The sequence below is a fragment of the Manis javanica genome, chromosome 4, assembly GCF_040802235.1.
Source record: "Manis javanica isolate MJ-LG chromosome 4, MJ_LKY, whole genome shotgun sequence".
NCBI lineage: Eukaryota > Metazoa > Chordata > Mammalia > Pholidota > Manidae > Manis > Manis javanica.
The window spans coordinates 134,924,213-134,947,549 of NC_133159.1; the positions used below are offsets into that span (position 1 = coordinate 134,924,213).

The window sequence follows — 23,337 nt, forward strand, 5'->3', positions numbered from 1 at the left end:
TGTACACCGGTCGCCATGGAGACCCGTGGCCCTAGCCAGGCGTTCTGCGCCAGAAGCAGCCGGGAGGGTCTTGGGCTGCACGGGGCGCAAGTGGCGGCCCCGTGGGCGGATGAACGGCTGTGGTGAGGCCCGGGCGTCGGGGTGCGGCGAAGAGGGCGACGGCGACGACGAGGAGGAGCGACGGGGCGGCCCTGCATGCTCTCCGAGGTCCAAACTGCCCCCCATCTCGGGCAGCGCCTCCGAACTGACCAAACGGAAGGTGAAGAAGAAAAAGAAGAAGACCAAGGGGTCGGGCAAGGGGGACGGTAAGAGGAGCAGCCAGCGCGGCAGCCTCAGCTCCTGTAACTGAGATTCTCCTCCCAGGTCACTCACCCCCACCCCTCACGGAGACCCCATATACTTGGGGATCCCTTCAGACCAGAAACAGAAACTCGCCAGTCTCAAACAGAGGTCCTCCTGCTCCCCACACATGCCACTTTTCACAGCACAATGGTGCCCCAGCTCTATGCATAAAGATCATTCCTTTCTGCAGATATCCTACCCCAGTGAGCACAGGGACCCCAAAGCCTGTGTTGAGAATTCTCGACACCCCTGGAGACCCTCAACCCCACACACAGACCCACCCACAGAGCCTCCCAGCCCCACACAGCAGCTCAGCTTTGCTCAGACACCCTCTCAACTTCCTAATCTCTCAGGTGAAATTCCTAATTCTAAAACATTGGTACCTTCCCAGCAGAAATCCCAAGCCCTCCTGCAGAGATCCCCTCATCTTCTCACACAGGCTTTCCCCAAGCCAAAGACACTAGGCCACTAGTGACAAACACACACACCAATGCAGTCTCCTGCCTTCTGCGTAGACATCCCCCTTGTACCCTCCTACATTAGGGACACCTGGCCTCTGGATAACATGTAGACACCCAGTAAATGCCTATAAAGGGTCCTCCCTTTGCAGACTATCCTCCCTGACCTCCATCTGCTGAAGCCAGCCTTTGACTGCACACACACCATCACAGAGTCACTGCTCTGTATCCCTGAAATCCCAAACACTCTCAATAACACCCCCTTATATCAGTATAAGCACCAAATAAAATTAAATCACAGATACCCCATTAGGCACATGCATTCAGTCTACACACACACATAGAGATACTCTGTTACATGCATAAACCACCCACTCGCAACAGTTACCCTGCACATACAGCCATACGCACACAGGCTCTCCCTCCAGCCTCTCCTGGACCTCACATACATATACCAACACCTACCACAAACCCACGGAGTACCTGCGTCTCACCAAATTCCTCTAATAGAGCCCCCTGATTTATCGACAAAGGTGCTGAGCACCCACTTTAGGGACAGCGAGTGCAACAATGACATAGAATGCACTGGCCCATCAGTGCTGTGTCTTCCCTGTCACCTGTGCGGACCCCCTCTCGGGGGCTGTCAGGGAGGTGGCCCTCACTGACCCTGACCTCCAGCATGGCTAGTCTTGGCTTCAGGTTCTGGGTCCTGGCCCTTTGTGCGGCAAGCTGGAGGCAGGAGTGGCAGCCTTCCCCATTACCTGTGTGGTTTGGGGAAGGGAATAATAGGAAGGTTAGAGTTACTTCTTCAGATGGAATCATAATAAAAAGGCAAGAAAGGAGTTTAGGTCAAAAAACCCTGTGTATATCTGCAAAGCCAAATTAGCATATTTATTGTCTTTTGGCTTAGCTTCTGATCCTAGAATTTACAGTGGCTGGTACCTCATGCTGTCAAGCAGGGGACCCCAAATAGTTCTCAAGGAGTAGGAAGGTGAAAATGTCAAGAGAGGATATATTTTTCTTCTTTTCTTTTCTTCTTTTTTGGGGGCATCAGGTGGGGTGGATTTCTCTCTCGCCTAGAATAGGATGAGATGATGAAAGAACTACAACTTTTAGTATTTCAATGTGTGCTATATAACTCAGAAATGCTAGTAATGTAAAAAAAAAAAACCAGTACAAGCCACACAGCACAAGTATTTCCTGGCTCAGCATTATATTGCTTTCCGCAGTCAGGTTTAGGAAGCTTTTCTGTTGTTCTCCATGCCCTTTCATCACAAAGAAGTCTAGATGAGTAGAAGCTGAGACTCCTATAAACAGAAAGTACCTTGGTGAGTGTGTGGAGGGGTGAAGCACGGCAGCACGGTAGAGGGGAAGAGCAGGGCCCTGGGAGCAGGCCTGCGTGCAGATTCTAGCCCTGCCACCCACTATGCAACATTGGCAAGTGACTGAGACTTCGGGAGTCTCAGTTTCCTTACCTGGAAAATAGGGTTGAGCACCTTTATCCAGAGGACCTGGCTCACGGTATGTGCTCAGTAAATGACTTGACCAAAATGACTTGACCAAAAGCGCATAGTGAGGGGGTGGGTATGAGGCTGGGGGGCTTGGCCACCTGAGCCCTAGGAAAAAGGGCATCCCTCCGCAATGCTTTGGTGATCTGGGCATCACACCCAAGCAGGCCGAGGGCAGACACCACCACCAACACTAACACCACTCATCTGCTCAGCAGATAAACACCAGAGTCGAGGCCTAAAGAATCAGCCGACTTCATCCTTTCATGGCATACTAAGTCCCAGCAAAGATCACAGCCCAAGGCAGAAGCGCAGACAGGACAGAGATGAAAACAAGGTCATCCCTTTGTGCTCCTCCACTGTAAGTCTCCTCCACCTTGCTGAAATAGAAGAGAACCTTCCGAAGCAGATCAGCGAAAGCCTGCGTTGGGATGGCATTCTCTCAGACCCCGGGGCAGAAAAGGAAAGGATTCGCATATATAAAGTGAACCGGAGGAAGCGGTACCAGCTTTTGGCCCTCAAGACATTCCGCTCTGACTTGCGTGCAGAGGAGACCCCCGAGACCTTGCCCTACGCCTCAGATGAGGACAGCAGCCCTGACAACGGGCAGCCCTCATTAACAGCCAGCAGCCTGCCTCGCCACTTCGAGGGAAACTTTACCCCAAAGCTTCTACACGCTGATTTAGCCACTACTATGCCCAAGTGAAAATCCACCCATGACATTGACAAGCTTATCATTTATCTTTACCCCAAGTTTATGTGTTAAAAAATAATAAACGGAAATCAGACCTATGTCTGAAGGAAGCCGATGTCTGGTGTGTTGATGAGGTCAACCTCTTCTTTCACCAAGATGCCCTTAGTCCCCAGGAAAGCCACATTTCCTTAACAGAAGCAATTTAATGAACAGAGTTCTTTTCAGGATTTTCTTTTGCTCAGATAAGCTGGCATCTCTTTGTTATTTAATTTCTCACCACAGTTTGCTGTTTATACTGCACAGCTCCAAACCAGAGAAAGTGTGAGTGTATAGATTGTATCAGTTCAAAAACACATTTTATGGGTAAAGCTCCTCACACAGCGTGCTTCTGTAGGCCCAAGGAAGAGGCTCCAATATCCTGGAGATATTTTAAAAAATTAAACACATTCCCTGTGGCCTTCAAAATAAGTGAGTTCCAGAACTTCATCCCTGGAGGTCTCAAAGGAATATTGCTTGTTTCATAATTAAGGTCCTCCCAGAGAACAACAGATAGGTGGTTACCAGAGGGGGAGGGGGTTGGGAGTGATGGATGGTAACCAGACTTATGGTGGTGATCACTTGGAGGTGTATACAAACAGTGAATTATGCTGTACACCGGAAACTTACATAATGTTACATACCTCAATTTAAAAGAATATATACAGTCCTCCCCTAATCCACCATGGTGGCATTTTAAGCAAAGTTCTGGAGCATTAAAAAGGCCCTACAGTACTACTTGTCCTAAGTTTTCTTCCCTGACACAAATACTTATTGAGTGAGGGCCATGTGTTGTCTTAAAGTTTGAGTTCTCCCAGAAGCAGACCCTGAGACAAGGACTCAAATGCAAGTAGATTATTTGGGAAGCGAAGGGAAGCTGAGGAGAGAGGATACAGGGAAGGGAAGGAAGACAATCTAGGGACACTCTTAAACCAGCCTCCACCCTGGGCAATTGGGGTTTAATCCCACAGGGAACACTGTCAGGATTACCCCGCTTGAGGGTGAGGGAGCTGGGGTTTTCTCCTCTCCGGAGGCCCGGGCGGAGGGCTTGGCCTAGGCGGTGTTAATATCCCTGACTTCCCAGCCTGCTACATGGGTGGGCCTAGAATTCTACCTCAGTTGTTGGAAGAATCACCCACAGGCACCAAGACGCAGACAGAGAGGTGCAAGGGATGGGGTGGTCTCGGGGGTAGCAGAGGCCACCTGAAGCCACACAGTGTGGAGCCCGAGAGGGACAGAGTGAAGGTTTCAGGTGAGGTCCCTGCCTTCCGAGGAGTTAAAGACATGCAGGTCATCAGGAAGAGCTGAAGGCCACAAAGGAGCATGCTGGATGTCCATATGAGGTCCTTGATCTCTGCTGGTCTCCCGCTTACAGAGTCCTCCTCACCTTTCCTCAAAAGGCCAGGCGTGGAATTCTCACATTTTGGCCATTGTACCCTGGCAAATATAGTGAAGGGACTTTTGGAAGAGCCCTGTCCTCTCCCGGAGAAGAGGTTACAGCTGCACCTGGCAGGGGCCCTGAAGCAGACAGGAATGGCCCTCCCTGTGTAGAGGCCACCAGGCTTTCCCCAGCTGCCCAAGGAATCAAGTCAAGGGCTTTGGTGCAGCTCTCCATGGGGAGGAGAAGATGGGAAATGTGCTAACACTCAGCCACAGGACCTTCCCCGATGGCTCTAGGTAAACACAGCAGAGGGCGGAGCAGCTGGGCTGGCATCTCCCATGCATTGATCAACCACAGTGGCTGGGAGTGCAGTGCATGGAGGAATCCGAGGACACACTGAGCTTTGAGATGCCTTTGTCATTCTGAATTGTCTTCCATAGGTAGAGTGTGTGGGTTGGGGGGCTGTGGTTGCCTTTCTGCCATGAGATATTCTGGGATATTGTTAAGATTAGGAGCTCTGACATCAGAGCTGAATATCTCTTTCCTACCACATGCTAGCTGTGTGATTGCATGAAAATTGCTTACCTTCTCTGAGCCTTAGTCACCATCTGGAAACAGGGATGCAAATTACCAACCTCAGTGGTATGGGAATTAAATGCAGTTAATTACGTAACACATTTAGCATAGCATGGCCCCTAGGAAGCACTCGATCTGTTATAAGAGTTTTGAGCAATGCTATTTTAGGTTGAGGTAGAAACACAGACACTGGAGGGCTGATGTGGAGCTCACCTCCTCAAAGGGTGAGCTTCACAAAGAAATGTGGATTGGGTGGCTGGCCAATAGCTATAATTCAAACAAATCAGAGGGGTCTAGAGCAAGAGAGAGCACAGGAGGGACGAAGCAAGGGTCTCAAAGTCTAATGTTTTAGAAAGGGAGCTTTAGGCCAAACAAGAAAGTACCTGCTGGTAACCAAATGGGAGTCTGTGCTTAAAGATATAGAGGAAGCAGGTGGGGAAATGCGCCCACAAGCACAGAAGTGGCTCCAACTCAAGTGGCCCTGTTAGGTTAGAAGTTTTAAGTATATTTCTCATACCTGGATCAGGGAGGATGCATCAGCAACGACCTTTTTCCAGTGGTGAGGAATAGAAAGCCCAAGGCAAACTGACTGACTTTGATAACAGGTTATAGTTTAACAAGACCCGCACGTGGTTCCTGTGCACGGTACCCCCGCGGGGAGGGCCACCTTGGCTCCAGACTCTTTTTTGAAGGATGCTGGTATGAGGAACAATCTTGGAAGACAGACAGAATCTCCCTCCAGAGCATGGGACAGATTTGCTTACTCTTTTTTATAAGAAGATTCCAGTTCCTAGGCTCAGAGTTCCTCTCCTGTTATACCACCCCTTTGGTCCGTGCTGCCTGGTCCTCTTCACAACACTGTTGGGACCTGAGGCTCTAGAAATGAGCACAAATGCCGACACGCTAGCTATTGCTGTGACTGATAAGCTGCCCTGTGTCTCTTGACGCAAGAGTCTCACGTCTTTAGCCACCATCCAGGAAAACGTGGCAGTCTAACTTGCTAGCTTACAAACAGCATAAAATCTGACTCTTCACAATTCTTGACCCTGGTCTAAGGGACAGACAGACTAACCATTCAACTCTGGTTTCTCTACACTTAATCACCAGAAAGCTGTATAATATTCTCCAGTCAGGCTTTACTTGTTAAATTATACAGGAAGTGCATAGGTATTACAGACAAATTAGAAAATACAGATCAGCAAAAAAGGGGTTTTAAAACAAATAGGCCTACTGTTCAGAGAGAGTTAACCTCACCTGTTTAGTATCCATCCTTCCAGCCTTTTTCAATTCACGTATTTGTATACAGGAAAACAAAATTAATCGGGTAATAATACATTACCTGTTGTCTTTTAGTGGTTCTCTTAAAGATACAGCACGGACATCTTTCCAAGTCACTGAATGACCATCCACGTCACACTTTGTAATAACGGTTGCCTAGTGTTTCATTGCATAGACCATTTAGTCAGTCCCTACGTGTGGGTATTTACTTGGCTTCCTGTTTTTTGGCTATTCTACACACGTTTGCAAGGAACATCCTTATAAGCACAGTTCTATATACTGTATATACGTTCTTTGTCAGATGTGGATATTTTTTTCAGTCTGTGGCTTACCTTTTATTTTCTTCATGGAGTCTTTGAAGAGCAGTTTATTTGTATATAGTTTGCTTTGATGTGTTTTCAGATTTTTCAATTTCATCTTGTGTTAATTTCGTAAGCTACGTTTTTTTAAAGGAATTTTTGCTTTTTATCTAAGTTGTCAAATTTGTTGGCATAAAATTGTTCCTAGTATTAACTTATTATACTTTTGATGCTGGTAGTATCTCTCTGTTCAGTCATGATATTGATAATTTGTACTTTCTATTTCTTGATCAGTCTAGTTGAGGTTTATCATTTTTTTCCCAAAGAATCCAGTTTTGGTTTTCAAAATTTTCAAAATTATTTGTCTGGTTCTCTTTCATCAATAGGAATCTGTATTATTTCCTTCCTTCCTCTTTAGGTTTAATTTGCTCATCTTTTTCTAGCTTCTGAAGGTAGAAATCACCCTAAGAGGGGCAATAGAAGTGGGAACCGCTTCATGAGGTTACTCATAATTGGGGTTACTTCAGGGTGCCTGCTTTGTTCCAACATCTGTGCTATCAACCCCCTGTATGAAATACCCTCTGCTGGAATGGTTTTGGTTTTCCTGAGTGGATTCTGATGGTTATATATCGAAACTAGCATTTCTTAAAGTGCATTCCAAAAACAATAGTCCTGTGAAATGCTCCTGGGCTCTCTGGTCCAATGAGTTTGGAAAATGCTACATACTGGACTTCCCCTTGTGGGGCTTCTCAATGCACATTGCCATATTCACGGCTCTGATAGTTTACTCACTCTTTGATATATAGCAAATGTTTACTCTTTGTCCCCGCATCCATGGGAGAAAGCATGGCTCCCCAATCCACTGAAGTTGGGTTTGGCCGTGCAACTTGTTCCGGCCACGGAGAATGTGGGTAGAAGTAACAGGATGGCAGCTTCTGGTGCGGACCTCCAGAGATGTTGTTTCTGCTCATTCCTCTGGGACCTCTGGCCTTCTTCCCTGAGAAGAGCGTGCTGCAGACCATTTCTCTAGCCTGCTTCAGGGGCAAGCAGAGCGAACCCTAGCTCAATGCCTACCTAGCCTTGGGTGGAGCTGCCCTATCAGATTATACAGCAAGAAGTCAATGCTTACTGCTGTGTGCCATGTGATTTTGTGGTGGTTATGCAGCAAAAGCTGATTCATGCAAGGGTCCCAAGAAGCCCGGCAGTAAACATACTTAGCATTTTTATTTCCCCAAACTTATTTGATCATAGATCCTTGTTTTATTCCATAGAAAGCAGTTTCTATGACATAAAGGAACCAGTTGCTGGTGATTATCGTCTAAAATAAAATCACAGGAATTTAACTGTGAAAAGAGGCATTCCTTACCAAAGGATTTGTCACCTCATCAATAGAGTTACTTCTTTTTTTTTCCCCAAAGGTTCAAGTTCTTTGAATTTGTGGAAACACAGGTGATTTGTTCACTTCTTAAATTTCTGGAAAGTACACCAGAAAGTCTTCCTAAGACTTATCATATTTGTAATTACACTTACTACTTTTCTCTTGAGGGCACCAACTTAATCTGATTTGCTTAGAAAGGTATTTTTTAAGAGAAAATTGAGACATTAGTTTCAACACACTTTTTTTGCCTCTCTGACCACACACACACACACACAGTTAGAGCTTTAATCCTACATGGTTTAATTATTTTCCCAACAAAAGCTTGGAACTACTAGGTCATTCATTTCATGGAAAACTTACACCATATACCTAATTGACAATATTAGCCTTTGTCATCATCCCAACAAGCCAGGTTAGATTTAATTTTGGTTAAAAAAATAATTTTTAAAAAATTTATAGGCAAACAATTCCCAGACAAGCAAAAAATTTATAGGCATGGTAATAGGCATTCCTGGGACATATTTATTTCTGAGTTGTAACTCAAAGACCAACAAATAAGGCACAGTCTTGCCATGAATTTGCCATGAGTTTGGTGTTTGAAGATGGCTTGCCTCTTCTTTTTATTGAAGTACAGTTGATATATAATATTATATTGGTTTCAAGTATACAACACCGTGGTTCACCAGTTACCCACATTATTAAATCTCCACCCCAACTAATGCAGTTACTATTTGTCTACGTAAGATGTTACAGAACCATTGGCTATATTCTCCAGGCTGCACTTCCATCTGCATGACCAACTTACATTAGATGGAGATTTTGTGCCTCTTTATCCTCTCACCTCCCCACCCCCACCCCAAGATGCCTTCTCTTTCAATATTTCTTGTCAACCCTCTCTTTGCTTTGTCCAGAGGGATTTCCCCTCAGGAAGATCATAGTCTGGGATTGAAGAGATGTGGGTATTAAATTAAAAATGTCCTCATTCCAACTGCCTCACTTTATGAGATATTGGAAGTGAGAACTTCCCGACACAGGCCAACCTTGCTTCGGCCAGCACGCTTCATCCCTGACAAAATCATGTGTAGGACATTGATAGACACAAAGCCCTACATGGGAGTCCAGTGTTCCTAACTGACCCTCTGTACCTATAGGTTTTTTCAGCCCAGAGCAACATCCCACAATAGAATTAAGGATGGTTTAGACTAAGGCATGTATTCCTACTGCAAAGTGGGAGAAAAGGAAGGTGGGAAGGGAGGGCAGGCCTGATGTCATTGCTCACAGCCCCATTTTCAGGGCAGATAGGTTTTAAGGAAGAGTACACTGAATCTGGGAACAAATTCCTTTAAACTCTCTGTGCCCAGAGCCTTTGGAAATCTTCATGTACCCCCACAGGAATCCATAGATAGATAGAACTATTACACTATTAAAATACAATCACATCTTAAAATTTCTCAAGATGAGGAGCTTTTCTCATAATCTCAACCAAAACATAATTTTACTTTAAAAAAAGAGAGGCATCTCTTAAGTTTTGTGTTTTTTTAATATAATTTATTGTTAAATGAAGGAGTCACAGAGCAAAATGGAGTGGAAAAGATGTCACAGATAAATTTAAAAAATAGTTTTTGTCAAATACCATTGTGGATTTCCTAAGGTTAGAAACAGGTAAAGTGTCAAATGAAAAGGTAATCATTCTTTTTAAAAGATCTGGATTTGAAAAGAAAACAACTTTTCTCTGAAAATACAAATCCTTTTTACATGAAAGCCATAATTTAAGAGACTGAAAAGAAAAAAAGACTTTTTAATAAGTAAACTCTGTCTCTCAGATATGCTTAGGAATGTTTGGTTTTAATGAGTTTTAAAAATCATTGCTTGCACCTTGCAAACCAACGTGAATCTGCCATTGATTGACGCCACTTGATCCACCAGAAGTGCCCCATTGTCTTCACATGCTTCCTTTTCTGCAACTTTCAGCAAAGCAGGTTTGAAGAAAAAGGATGGATTAGAAAGAACTACAGTGAATAACTTAACAAAAATAAAACCTGCTGTCCCATTCGCATTTCACATTCGCAATTGCTCGCTTCTACTTTACTGGTATATTTCAGATTCTCTCCACACCTAGAGTGATTTGCCTGAACTTAACCCAATCCTCCTAAAACGAAAAATCTCATATGGACATCTCAAAAGTGTTCAAAGGCCATGTTCTCCCACACTTGCCTCTCCTGCCATGCTGTCCACAATACTGTTCTGAGCTCATTCAAGTGTCCCCACCGGGCCAGAGCTAAGCCTTGGGTATTCTCTTAATGTAATTAAAAAATTACATTTACCATTGTCTTAAATGATAAGATTATGAAATCAGAGAGGAAAAAAATCCATTGTTTAATCAATGAATGCTGTGTAATTTGCTCTTCTAAAGGTAGGAAGCATTTGTTGCTCTGAGTGACTAAGGAGGCAGTGGGGTCCCGGAGTGCCCCCTTGAGAGGTCCTTGCTGAGAGTCACTGTGGCAAACAGGACCACGGAGCCGACTACTGACTCCACCAGGCTCCACTGAGGGGCTGCGGCCAGTCAGGAGCACGGAAGACCAAACATTTTTACATCGGACACCAGACAATTTGGCTCAGGAGGCAGCCAATGACTTCAGATGAGAGTGATTATCATCACACCTGCTCTCCTTGGAATAAAAGTCCCTGCTGTGGCTCCAGGGTACCAGAGAGCTATCAATTCTGCATTCAGGACAGATGGAAGCCATGAACAGAAACAGATACAGCAGGAGTCTGAGCTTACAATAGTCTGTAACCCTTGAGCACTTGACATAATTTGGATGCATTCAAAGGAAATATCCACAGTTTGTTCTTTCCAATATTGGAACAGAAAAAGCCATCTGCCACTTTCTTCTCTCAAAAAATACAGAGACTGGCAGAAGGAAGAAGTTAGGGCTGGGGTGAGGCAGGGTGGGCAGGGGGCTGAAGCCAGAGGCAGCTGGCCCACCACACCCTCCTAGCCCAGCTGCTGTCCCTGCTTCTGAGGCCAATTCAGCTGAATTCACAAAGTTTCTTCAATTCACACGCAAAGCCACAAGTGTCACTTCCAGTAAAGGAACACTTAAAGGAAATGTGTACCATCACAACAGCATCCAGGTTCTGGGGTTTGACTTGTGACATCATTCCCTATTCTGAATTCGCCTTTGCTTCCCTCGGGGGGAGGGTCAATTTCTTTGCTTTTTGCCTTAGACCTACACAGAAATCCTCTGCAGTATCGACACAATTGAAGGCCTAAGAGCAGCTGGGGAGGGCACCCATCCTGACAAGCCCCAGCATCGAGAACAGCTACATCCACCTCCTCCCAGAGGGCGTCAGGTCCTCGGTGTGGCCGTAGGTTCCCATCATGACTAAAACCACCCCCCCACCAGGAAGTCCCCAAAAGTGTTTTTCCTAAGCATTCCTTTAAAATGCCGTTCCTCTCAAAAAGGCCCTCTGCCATGTTTTGCCTTAAGAAAAAATAGGAAAGTATTTGGAAACCCCAAAATGCATATCAGGATAGTTACACAAGCCTGTGGAGACATTCCCAGATGCCAAGGTTCAAGGCACTTTGCCAGATCCCGAGCTTGGAACCAATGGGTGGAAGGAACGGAACGCAGGCCATTACATCCGAGAGTGATGGCTCAGGGGGAGCTGACCCTCCTGAAGAGGTGAGAACAGGGCCAACCTTTCCTGTCTGTCTTTTTTTTTTTAAAAAAGGCATCTTATATTGCAGTTTGGGGTTTTTCAATATCATGAAAAAGATTTAGAGAATTCCAAGACTTTTGGTTAAAGGAAATACAAATGGAAATGGGAATAAAAAAATGGATGGAACTTGACTCTCCGCAGATTGAACCCATATGGGTGTCACAGCTTACTGAATTAGCACCACTTTCACAGCAGCAAAGACACCCGGGGCTGAAATTTCTTAAAACTCATTTTTTCCATCCCAGAGACTTGTTCCATGCTCTTCCTCAAACTGACTGATGGGAGACCTCTCCCCTTTCTCCCTATTTCAAATTGTGGCCATTTTCTTTTTGTTCTAGTTGGCTTTTTATTTTCTCGTTAAATTGAGATGGGGGAAACTGTGAGGCAGTAAACTAGAAATAAACTCCTTTGAAAAACAATTTGAACATTTTTCAAAAACCCAATTCTCTCTATATTATAAGATGCTTTTTTTGTTTTGTTTTGTTTTTTTCTTTCCCAGGCTGGGCTTGGAGGTATGTCTGCGTCAGACCTTTCTGGGGCATGAATGACACTCGAGGGCAGTGCAGCCCGACTTGACCGGGGCAGCGAGGGCCGGTCCATCCCCACCCACCCAGCCTGCTCGAGTCAGCAGGCCTCCGGAAGGTAGTCACCGCCCAGACACTCCGTGGCTTCGAGTTCCACGCTGGACAGGAACCTCCTCAGCATCTTGCGGCAGTTGTAATCCAGGGTGGTGGTGTAGACCGTCTTGGGGTACTTGGGGTAGACGATGGTGGTGCTGAGGAAGCGGGTGGGCTTGTGGCGGGGTTCGAAGTGCACCTCCGCCTTGTAGTTGCGCCATGTGCAGTTGGGGATACAGGTGACCGTCTGGCTGCAGGAGGCCACTGCCAGGCCCAGGGGCAGGTGGACATCGTTGATGAAGTGCCTCTCAGAGCCGTACCTGACCAAGGAAGTGTACCTAGGAGGAAGACATAAGGCAGCATGAAGCTGCTCCCTGAGCTGGGGGCACAGAGGTCCTTTCTGACCTTGAGCCTTTCCTGGGGTGCAAACCCTGATGTGTGGCTACTGGAGTCAGAAGCAGCATAGATCTGAGGAAGCAATTCGTGTGTGGTTCTTCTCTAAACGCTTTACTTCCAGGGTCTGATTTAACTGTCCCAACATCCTGGGAGAGGAAGTGGAGGTGCAGAGGTTAATGTCACAGTGGGAGTGAGAAGTGGGGCTGGTATTTAAGCGCAAATGTGCAAGAATCCATAGTTTACCGCGTACTCCCTGCTCCTCCTGGCAGGCAGCAGCCCCTGGACTCTGCCCATCTACTCAGCTCTGTCAAGTTACTTAACTTCTCCAAGCCTGCTTCCTCTTTCTGTGAGAGGTGCCCAGTAACAACTGGCAGAGTGTCAACACATAGCAAGTGCTGTCAGTGGTGAACTGCAGGTAACAAGGTGGACGCCACGGCTCACCTAGGGGTGAATGGTTTCTCTGTCCCCTGTGTGATCAATCAGCTTTTTAATGAGGGGACAAAGGAGCCCAGAAATCCCAAATGGATCTCTGGTCCTGAAAGCTCGGTGATACCAAGTACCAGCACAGCGTCCACCCTGGCCTTAGGTTTGTACACCCCTCTGACCCAGGGACTCCCAGATCTGACCGCGTCAATCACAGCCAGTTACAATCCTCACTTCCATAAAATAAATTAATACCCACGATCTTCAGCAGCCACTTTATTATTATTTTTTTAGTCCTTTTTTGGTAATTTGGGAGTTAATTTTTTTAAATGGAAGCATTTATTTTACTGTGTAATTATTGCAACTTCATAGATAGTAAAATATGTACGAGCATCACACAGAGACACAGCCAACAGCACTGCCCCTACTGGCCCTAACCCACTGGCCAGGGAATAAGACTGCATTCTTTTCAGTGAGTTGGATGGAACCATCTGTTCTTGGGCAAGTAGGTTAAAAGGCTGGTGGAAGCTAATGTCATGAAGTCATGTTCTCATTTTGTTCAAAATACAAGCTCCACAGGAATAAAGGACTGAACTGCTCACCTCCAAACTGGTGAGTTGCTTTTGTTCCACGTTAAAGGGTCCTTTGTGTTAAGGCAGCTGAAACTCCATTAATAAAACCACCAGCTATCCAAAGTAGAGTTCCTTTCTCTAAAAAGATACATCTTACACAGAGCTTCTCAACGAACCTCTGCCCCCAGGTAATCCTGGATGAGATAAATTCCCAAAGGAAGAATGGTACTGGCCCTTAGTGAAATGGAGATTGGAGAAAAGGTTACATACAGTGTTTTGAAGCCAGGGAGGGAAGCGAGGGGGGGGGGGGGAGCAGCTTCTGGGAAGTGGAGTTACTTTGTGACATAATTTTAAATATCTGATGGCCATGACCAATGAAGTGCAAAAAACAAGTTGCAGGACTCTGTGTATAACATAATCTTGTTTGTATATGTTTAAAAAGCATGTTTATATATTTAATTGGTTAGAATGCAGGAAAAAAAATCCAAGGGAGTACCCATAAAACTACAATAGTTTTTGGCACATTTTTGCAATTAACTAATTAAAAAAAAATAACAAGCATTACTTTCTGGAATAGAAAATGAAAATTAAAAAAATAAAATCAGGGCCTCTGTACTTACCTTATTTCCATCGGTGGTAAGGGGTCAAACTCCACTCCTTCACCAAAGGACAGGGGGCATAACCTTGGTGAGCAGGTGAAGGCCAGGAGGTTGGGGAGAGATGCTGGATTCTGTGAGGATGGAGGAGGCAGCTGGACCACAGGCTGCTTGGACGCATCCCCACCAAAGGGCCTGGCTCTGAACCCCCAGCTGCTGAGCCTAGCTGTAACTTGTGGCCCCCCTCGTGGGAATCATGCCAGAGAAGGGCTGACCCCCCGCACGGGAAGAACACCTGGGTAGGCAGCAGAGAGGTCTGGGTTCAAATCCCGGGTCTATCACAAATGTGCTGTGTACCCCGAGTCACATCACACTCCCTCTGATGCTCTCTGCAACCAAGCGGGTGCCTCTTTTCATCACCAAGGTTTTGCAAAAGGCTGACAAGAGGAAACAAACCCGAGCTCAGTGCCATGACCATGGCCAGGGCCAAGGCTGCTGTGCCATCCCCAGCGAGGCGGTGCAGAAACTTGATGAGCTGGGGCTTCACTAACCAGGGCCCTCAATTATGTGCCCCCAACCCTGTCACTGTCTCGGCAACACTTTAGAAAAGCCCAAAACAACAAAACTCCACCAGGAATTTTTTTACACTGAAGATTCAATCCAACTTCCCCTACCTTCTCTGCCTCTGGGGCTGCCAGATCAACACCCACTGAGTGGGAGGAATCTGCAAACTCACTGGTCAGATGAACACCAAAAAGTTCTCTATGCCCCCTTCCACTATCCAGAACATTCAGCATTCTAGAGGGTAACTGGCTTCTAGCCCGGCCAAAGCTTCAGCCTTTCTGATTCATCAGGCAACCTGAGTGAGGCTGCTCCCTTCTACATGCAGGTGCTAGTTTTCACCCCATCTGACAAGAATCGGGGCTTCTGGGTTAAGTGTGCAACAGAGAGCAGCCCTTGAGGGGCTTGAATTTACTGGTGATGTGTCACTTTCTTTGCCTAATTTGAGAGAAGGATCCACACTTAGCCCAGGGTGGGGAGGTGGCTTCCCCATGCTCATGTCTTCTAGGACAGAAGGAAGCAGACATTTCTAGAAGGTTGGCTTGAAACTCTTGTTATCAGAACAAGGTGTCAGGTAGGGGTGTAGAGTGGAGATACAAAAGCCAAAGGGGCTCAGGGTAGGTCAGGGAGAGGCAGAGTCCCGAGGGTCCCCCTCCTGAGGGTGGATGAGAGTTTAAGGAGCCTCCGCCGGGGTAGAAGCTGTGGTGGAGAGCCAAGGTCAGCAGATGGGGAAGGGTGAGGGGTGGGCTTGGCTGCTGCAGACTTTGGGGAGCAGCCCAAGTAGGGGCAGGGGACCGACCCTGCTTGGCCCCAGCTCCCTGGCTGCCAGACACTCCCCAACCTAGGGGGCACCTCCCAGGAACTCCTGGGGGGCTGTGGGAGGATAGCCACCAAGAGGAAGTAGGCAACTCTCTTTGACACTCACACATAGTCTTCTAGGCACCCACAGGGGCACTTAGTTCTCCTGCTTCTGCCTTCTCTGCTCCTTCCTCTCTGAACACTCAACAGACACCCTGAGCACGTACCTTTCTCCAGGTGCAGGCTGGGGGTGTGGGGGCAGGCAGCAGGAGTGTAACAGACACTTGAACAAGGCGCCACCAGGGCATGGAGATAAAGCCAGACTCTAGCATGGCTCTGGGAAGCATCAAGGAAGACTTCCCAGAGGAGGTGGCAAATTGGGCATTGAAGGGCCAGCAGGGCTCTGACAGTGGGAAAAGCCAACTGGGTGTTGGCAGGGGTTGGGGGGCTGGGCTCAGAGGGAGAAGGCATACGTGGTGGGGCAGCAGCATCAGAGGCACCAGTGTGCATGGATCTATGGTCAGGGGATGTGTTAGATGAGGCTAGAAAGGGCCGGATGAATTAGTTCAACCATTGTGGTAAGCAGTATGGAGGTTCCTCAAAAAACTCAAAATAGAAATACCATTTGACCCAGGAATTCCACTCCTAGGAATTTACCCTAAGAATGCAGCAGACCAGTTTGAAAAAGACATATGCACCCCTATGTTTATCGCAGCATTATTCACAATAGCCAAGAAATGGAAGCAACCTAAGTGTCCATCAGTAGATGAATGGATAAAGAAGATGTGGTACATATACACAATGGAATATTATTCAGCCATAAGAAGAGCACAAATCCTACCATTTGCAACAACATGGATGGAGCTAGAGGGTATTGTGCTGAGTGAAATAAGCCAGGCAGAGAAAGACAAGTATCAAAGGATTTCACTCATCTGTGGAGTGTAAGAACAAAGAAAAAACTGAAGGAACAAAACAGCAGCAGAATCACAGAACCCAAGAATGGACTAACAGTTACCAAAGGGAAAGGAACTGGGGAGGATGGGTGGGAAAGGAGGGATAAAGGGGGGGAAGAAAGGGGGCATTATGATTAGCATGTATAATGTGGGGGGGGGCACAGGGAGGGCTGTACAACACAGAGAAAACAAGTAGTGATTCTACATCTTACTACACTGATGGACAGTGACTGTAATGGGGTGTGTGGGAAGAACTTGGTGATGGGGGGAGTCTAGTAAACATAATGTTCCTCATGTAATTGTAGATTAATGATACAAAAAAATAAAATAATAAAAAAGGGCCGCATGGCGAAGGTTCTGAGGGCCCAGTTGAAGAAGCAAGGGCTGCTGCCCCAGGTAAAGGAGAGAAGGTCCTGCCATCCACAGAGACAGGTTGGGGGTCAAGAACCCCAGGTACCAACAAAGTGCCTGCGCACGCCCTTGAGAGCAGCAGCTGCCACTGCCCACTCCACCCCAGGGGAGGGGCTGTAAACACCCACCCCCAGGGCCAGGGGGTCTGCTGGGAGCCCTACTCTGAGCTTTGACTGTAGGCAGGATGTGGCCTCCCCTGAGCTCTGGGTAAAGGCAACGAACACCACCACCTGAGCCATTCCTAAGGCAAAAGAGACTTGGTGCATTTTCTTTAAACACAATTTTTAAAATTAAATAACCCACCTAAAGGCCTCCCACCCATCGCGTGCTGGACACGGGTTAGGTGACACAAGCAGAGCCACCAGGAGCCCGGAGGCTCATGAGGTAGCGCTTCTCCAAAGTCCCCCTCTAAGGCCACTAACGTGGTCCCCAAGGGCTGGTCCCGTTTGCTCTCGGGAAATCGGGAGCCGCTGCACATGCCTCTCCCTAAGACCACCAGGAATGGGCAGGCCCCTGGGAGCGGGGGTGCAAGCCCACAGTACGGGGAAGGCTGGGGTTCCCTCCCGGTGTCCAGGGTCCCCCTCCAGCCGGCGCGGGCAAGAATGTGGCCCAGCAGCAGCCCAGCAGCCCCGGGGGGCCGCCACCCTGAAGGGAGGAGGCGGCGGCTCGCCTCCCCGGGGCTCCCGCGCCTCCCAGGCGATGACAATTTTCCAGCCACCGGCTCCAGCTGGCCGGGCTCTGCAGCGCTCCCGCCCCCGGCTCCCGGCGACGGCCACGCCGTCCCGACGGGCGGGTGGGGGCGCCGACAGCGTGCCCTGAGCGGGCCGCTCCTCCGGCTGGTGGTCCCCAGGGCGGGAGGGCCGGGAAGAAGGACGAGAGCGGGGCCACTCACCGGGGCTGCGGGGGTCGCCGCCGCGTCGGGCTCCAACGCCCCGGGGGCCGGCGTGCGCTCCCCGCCGCCACCGCCCCCGGCCGCCGCGGGCCCCCAGTGGCTGGGGCTGGGGCTGGGAGGCAGCCCCGAGTCCGGACTGTCCAGGACGCCGTCGCCCTTCTTCTTCGTGTCCACAAGCTCGGGCACATCCTGCAGGCTCAGCCGGCCCACCATGGCTGTGCGCGCGGCGGGGCCGGGGCTGGGGCTGCGGGCGAGCCAGGCGCGCGAGGGGCGCAGACGCGGGCCGGGGCCACTGCCCGCCCGGCCGCCCTCGCTGCCGGCCGCCCGCGCGCCGTCCGGGTCTCGCCGGCGGTCCGCTCCGGCCCCGCCCCCGCCCCGCCCCGGCCCCGCCCGCCCGGCCCGATCCGCGCGGGCCCAGTCGCGAGGCCGGGCGCCAGGGGGCGCCGCGCTCCCGCCGTGCGCCGCGCTCTTCCCGGCCGCCCAGCCAGCCCCGAGAGGCCGATCCGGGCGCGCTGGGGCCCCAGGCGGGGAAGCCGCTCCTACGCCGTGCGGCTCCCGCCCGGCTACAGGTGAACGCGCGGCTCCGCTCCCACCGGGCCCGGGGTGGCGCCTTGTCCCCTCGCCCTGTCCCGGCAGGGCCGGCAGCCTCTAGTTTCTCGAGCCCTTGGCGGTCGGGGGCAACCAGAGTAGATCCCCGGCCTACAGAGGCCTGGGGAGCTGGCCGAACCCACAGAGCAAACAACTGGAAATTATTAATAGTTAATGTACTTCGTATGGCTCCAGCCGCCTCTTGGCTCAGCAGGGCGGCCTCTCAGTCTGTCTCTGGCTCTCGTTTCTGCCCTGGAGGAAAAGAGGACCTAGTCTTCTTATCCTCAGGGGACTCCCGGGCAGGGGACACAGCACTCCCCGGTCTGGGCACTCAGCTCAATAGGCTGTGGCCACACCGGGCAGGGAAGTTCAGTGGGCACAGACTGGACCTCGAACTAGATGGGCAAGCTCAGCAGGCTGCCTAGGGGCTGTCTGAGGGCCAGGGGCTCCCTGCTGGGGACCACAGCTTCTGGCCTCTTCTCTTAGGGTTTCTATAAGAAGCTCCCAGGTCCTGCTTGGAAAGAGGTTGTCTGGACATGGGGATGATGGGGGTGGGGATTCTTCAACTTCAGCCCCAGCTGGGACCCTCGCTTCATCGGTCATCCAGCACACAGCACCAGATCCCATCTCTGGGCCTTGCTTTCTAAGACCAACAGGTGGGCGCTGCTGCTTCCAGGGATGTCAGCTACCAGACTGGGGGTTCTCCCCTCCTCTTGGGTTTGACAGAGAGGCCCTAGCTCAGTGGAAATCCTTCAGCAGTTGCCAGCTGTAGAGTTGGGCATTTCTCAAATCTAGTAGTTTTTCTTCCAGGAGACCTCCATGATTACCAGTGAGTATAGCAAGTCCCCACCCCACCAGACCCCCAGGCACCCTATCTTGGGGGTTTCTGATGGGTGTTCAGCTAAGGGCCTCAAGCTGGAGCTGTGCCTGACCCAGCCAACCCTGAAGAGAAGTTGTTTCCTGGGCTAGGGGACTTACCTGGCTAGATGAGAGGTGGGCTCTGTGCATGCCCCACAACGGCAGCCCAGTCTATGTCCTGGCAACATCAAAGGGTACTTGTCCTTGTCCTGCTTGGGACCTGCTAAAGTTAGCATTTAGAGCAGGCTGATGTTAGAGATCCGCTGGCAAAGTTCAGCCCTCCTGCCCTCCTCATTCATCATTTTCAGGTAACAGAGAAGGGATTTGACTTGCCCCAGGTCACACAGCTGATACAAGACAAGCTTGCCTTGGATCATCCCCTCCATGGAGAATAGAAACTCTGGCACATGCCTGTGTGCTGGGGGGTCGTGCATTGGTTTAGGACCTGTGGGGATGGATTACGAAGTCAGCAGTGCACAGACCTTGGATCAGTGGTCAGTACGAGGGCATACTGTGAGTAGTGGCTTTTAGAGGCTGGGCCGACTCCGCAGCTGTACCTCCCTACCCCTGAGACCCCACCATTTGCACGTCCCAGGCTGTCCTCCATATGGGGGATCCCAGGACAGGTCAACGGGCTTCTTGGGTTTGTGGAAAGGGTGGTTGGTCTGTTGGCAGTGGTACCTTGGAAGGAATTTGCCTGCCAGCTTTCCCAGGTAGATCCTGAGAACTCTTCCCTAAGCCTGGTCAGGTTGGGAAAGGTGTCCTGGAAGATGGCAGTTGCTCCAGAAGGTAGTAGCCTTCAAGGTCGTCAGCCTGGAGGAGGTGGAGGAGGAGCATGAGGAAGCTCAGTGAGCTAGGCCAGGGCAGCAGCTCGCTGTCAGCATGGGGACTGTTGTGGAGAGCTGGGGGTGGGGCTGCCCCTGGGCCTGCAAAGACCCAGAGTCTGGGGGGAGCCTGGCACTGCCACCTTCTGAGGGAAATCCAGAAGGGCTTATATTACCCACATTCTGACAGGAGATACACAGAGACATTAATGCTGCCAAAGTGAGTGAGGGGTTAGGAAGCTGCCAGCTTTGGGGGGTTCCAGGCAGATCAGAGGGAGGGCCCCCTTCCTCCCTGGCACCAGGCTCATCAAGTAGCTGGCCTGGCATTTCACATGGGTGTCTGGGCTGCCAAATTGGACTCAGGAAGCATCCACTTGCTGACCACCACCCTATGAAAGTTCTGTCTGGTCCCCAAGAATAAGGTCTCTCCAACTCCCGAGGGGCATCCTGGCAAACCTTTTAGAACTCAGGCAGGGCTTCCTGAATCCAGAGGACATCTTCAGGCCTCAGGACAATTGCCACAGAGCTCCTAGAGCTTAAGCTGATTGCCCACCGTGGCCTTCCTTACAGAGGAGTCCAGCGCTGATACACGTCCGAGAAACTAGAGGGACTTGAAGAGCAGCCCAGCCCCGGGACCCAACATTGGTAGGAAAGCAGAGGTTGAGACCATGGTGCACACAGATTCCCCTCAGCCACTCAGGAGCCCCCTCCTTTCCCAGGAAGCTTCACCAAGTCTGACCCTCCATGGCTCCCAGAATTCTGTTGAGCCAATAAAAAAAAGAGGAGGGACCCCAAGTTTGTCCTCTCTTGTCCAGACTGTTTGTAAAGAGCTCAAAGATAAGTCCACGCTAATTGGAAGCTGGTGGGGACCAAGGAGAAGGTGGGGAGCACCTTTGGCCCAGCCCAGACATCCTGCATCTTGCCACTCTCAGCCATGGCTCTCCTGGTGGAGATGAGCAGAGGTGTTCTTACAACAGGAACCATCCAACTGCCCAGGAGTCCTTCTGGGGGGAGAGCAGGGGCCTTTCTTCGCTACTGGATGGGAACCAGGCAGCTCAGCCCCTGGAAGTCAGCTGTATTTCCTCAGCCCTGAGCACTGTGTTCACACTGCAGATCTTCCCTAACCCTTTGGAAGAGCCCACTACCCGGGCTCAGCACTGGCCTACAGCTTATTCCAGGTTGTTTTCTAAAGGATGCTTCTTAAAAAAACTTACACCAAACCGTGGGAAAGACAGCAGATTCCACCTTTACCCACTCCTGGTCTGGCTTTGGATGCACCCTCTTTTGAGGAGCAGCTGAGGTGCACCTAGAAATCAGGTGAGTTACACAAAATGAGACCACAGAGGCTGCGTAAAGCGTGGCCTCTTCTCAGGCTGTCCCTTCAGAGTGGGCCATCGCCCCCCTGCCCGGATCACAGAGGCTGGTATCCTCACAGGACTTGGCTTCTGGCCGGAGGCCTTTCTCAGCAGGGTCTGAGGAACAAAAGCTGCCTAATAATGAATGCCAATCTCGCATTTTCCCTTGTTCTGCACTAAATTAAGCTGATGCCTGAACGGAGTTGAGTCAGACTAGAACAGGGCAGGACCCCCACAATGGCTGCTGCTTATTGTTTTGGAACAGCTTGTCTTCAGTAAATGCAGCCAGACAGCGGATTAAAGCCCTGCTGGCTCCGGCATGCTGGCTCATACCCCGCGCCCATGGCACCACCCGCCGCCGGGCCCCAGTGTTCCAGGATTGGCCATACAGTGGGTTTATCTTAGTGTTGAATCAGAATCCCGCTCCTTCATATGCACTATGTCAACCAAAATGCTTTAAAAGGAAATAGAACTTTATTTTGTTTCCTTAAATATATTAAGATTAAAGTTAGAGTTTTCAAAGAACATTGAGAGGGATCTGCCACATTCAATAAAGAAAGGAACTGCATCAAAAAGCTGTACTTGGACGCAGCACAGCCACAGGCATGTGCACACAGTCACTGGGGAGCCCTGAGCCCCTGGCATTCCTGAGGATGGCATGAGCCAGGTAGCTCTGAGTGGCACCAAAGCTGTGGCTTGGCAATCTCAAAGCAAAGGGAGCCTGAGGGAGCAGGCTGGCTCCTTTTCTGACCTTTCAACTGGGAGACCAGCAGGTCAGGTGGAGAGGCGGGATCTGGCCAAGCCCAGGTGCTGACACTAGCCCAGATACCAAATGCAGCTTGGGGTGGAGTCAGGCCAGGGTCCCCTGTGTGGGGAACCCCACGACCCCAGTCAATTAGAGGCTCCGCCCTCAAGGCCTCTATTTGTAAGCTGAGAGCTATTCTCCCAAACACTCCCTGGTTACACAGAAAAGGGCCGTGGCCTCTGCAAAATAAAACCCAGATGGGATTTTGCAAAGAGCTGGGGCACATGGCTTCCTTGGAACTGCATCAATACACTTGTGCTCCTGGCTCTGTTCTGTGTATTCACACTGGACAAGGACTTGCAGCCCAGAAAAATAGCCCTTAGTTGAGCAATTGAAGTTAAGACCCTTGGCTCCTTGGCTGAAAGGCCTGATAGAAGTGTGTGTCGTCATTGTCCCTGGGGAACACGTGGCTGGCCTGCATGGCCGCACTCCAAAGGCAGCCTCAAGGCTCCCTGGCGTTTCAGGACCCCCCAGGCGCTCCAGTCTGTAGGGGCCGCAGGGGAGGGGGTGGAGAGCAGGCGCCTGCAGGGTGGCCCCTCGGCTCTGCAAGAACAGTCTGAGTTGCTGTGTCTTCCCAGGAGCCGTGGCCCTGACAGTGCCCCTCTCCTGCCCCCATTCAAAGCAGAAGACACAGAGGCCGGAGGTGGCTGTGGTTTGCAGCTATGTACTGTTGAGAACTCCTGATACTTGCTGAAGATATTGATATGCCTTTGAAGATATGTTTTTCAGTTTTGAGTCTTTGCTGAATACTAGTCTGCGGTGAGGGAAGAACTTGGAGTGAGTGGAGAGGCACCAAAGAAAAACTGTGTTCCTCATATTTTCCAGGTCATATTGATGGATGTTACCTGGAATTCTATTGCCTCTTTGCCCTGTGCTCTTTTAGGATGACCCCAACCACTGACAAGTATTTCTGGAAGTCTGTGAAAGTGCCTCTCACATGCTTATAAATAAATCTGGTCATACACATGGGATGCTTGCTGTTGTTTCCTCTTCCTGTCCCCACCACCCCAGCTGC

General features: G+C 49.8%; 2 protein-coding genes and 1 long non-coding RNA gene across 4 annotated transcripts; 2 read left to right on the forward strand and 1 right to left on the reverse strand.

Annotated features, from left to right (window-relative positions):
- LIAT1 (ligand of ATE1) lies at window positions 1-3,128 on the forward strand. The gene is given in 3 exon segments (XM_017656141.3): window positions 1-93; window positions 95-305; window positions 2,527-3,128. Coding segments are annotated over 3 exon segments (777 nt in total). The 5' UTR covers window positions 1-15; the 3' UTR covers window positions 3,015-3,128.
- Window positions 3,129-9,476: 6,348 nt separating this feature from the next.
- On the reverse strand, window positions 9,477-18,243 carry RFLNB (refilin B). Its single transcript, XM_017656143.3, has 3 exons — window positions 17,893-18,243; window positions 14,302-14,411; window positions 9,477-12,628 (listed from the first exon to the last, which is right to left on the reverse strand). The coding sequence occupies exons 1-3, from the start codon at window positions 18,103-18,105 to the stop codon at window positions 12,298-12,300; spliced, it is 654 nt and encodes a 217-aa protein (XP_017511632.2). The 5' UTR covers window positions 18,106-18,243; the 3' UTR covers window positions 9,477-12,297.
- An 81-nt stretch (window positions 18,244-18,324) lies between these two features.
- Window positions 18,325-23,337, forward strand: LOC108394550 (uncharacterized). 2 transcript variants are annotated; one of them, XR_012130548.1, is made up of 4 exons: window positions 18,325-18,461; window positions 19,647-19,832; window positions 21,355-21,479; window positions 22,901-23,337. It is a non-coding gene; the product is annotated as an uncharacterized lncRNA (long non-coding RNA). The 2 variants fall into 2 exon arrangements; XR_005062496.2 differs by having other exon boundaries at window positions 23,148-23,337.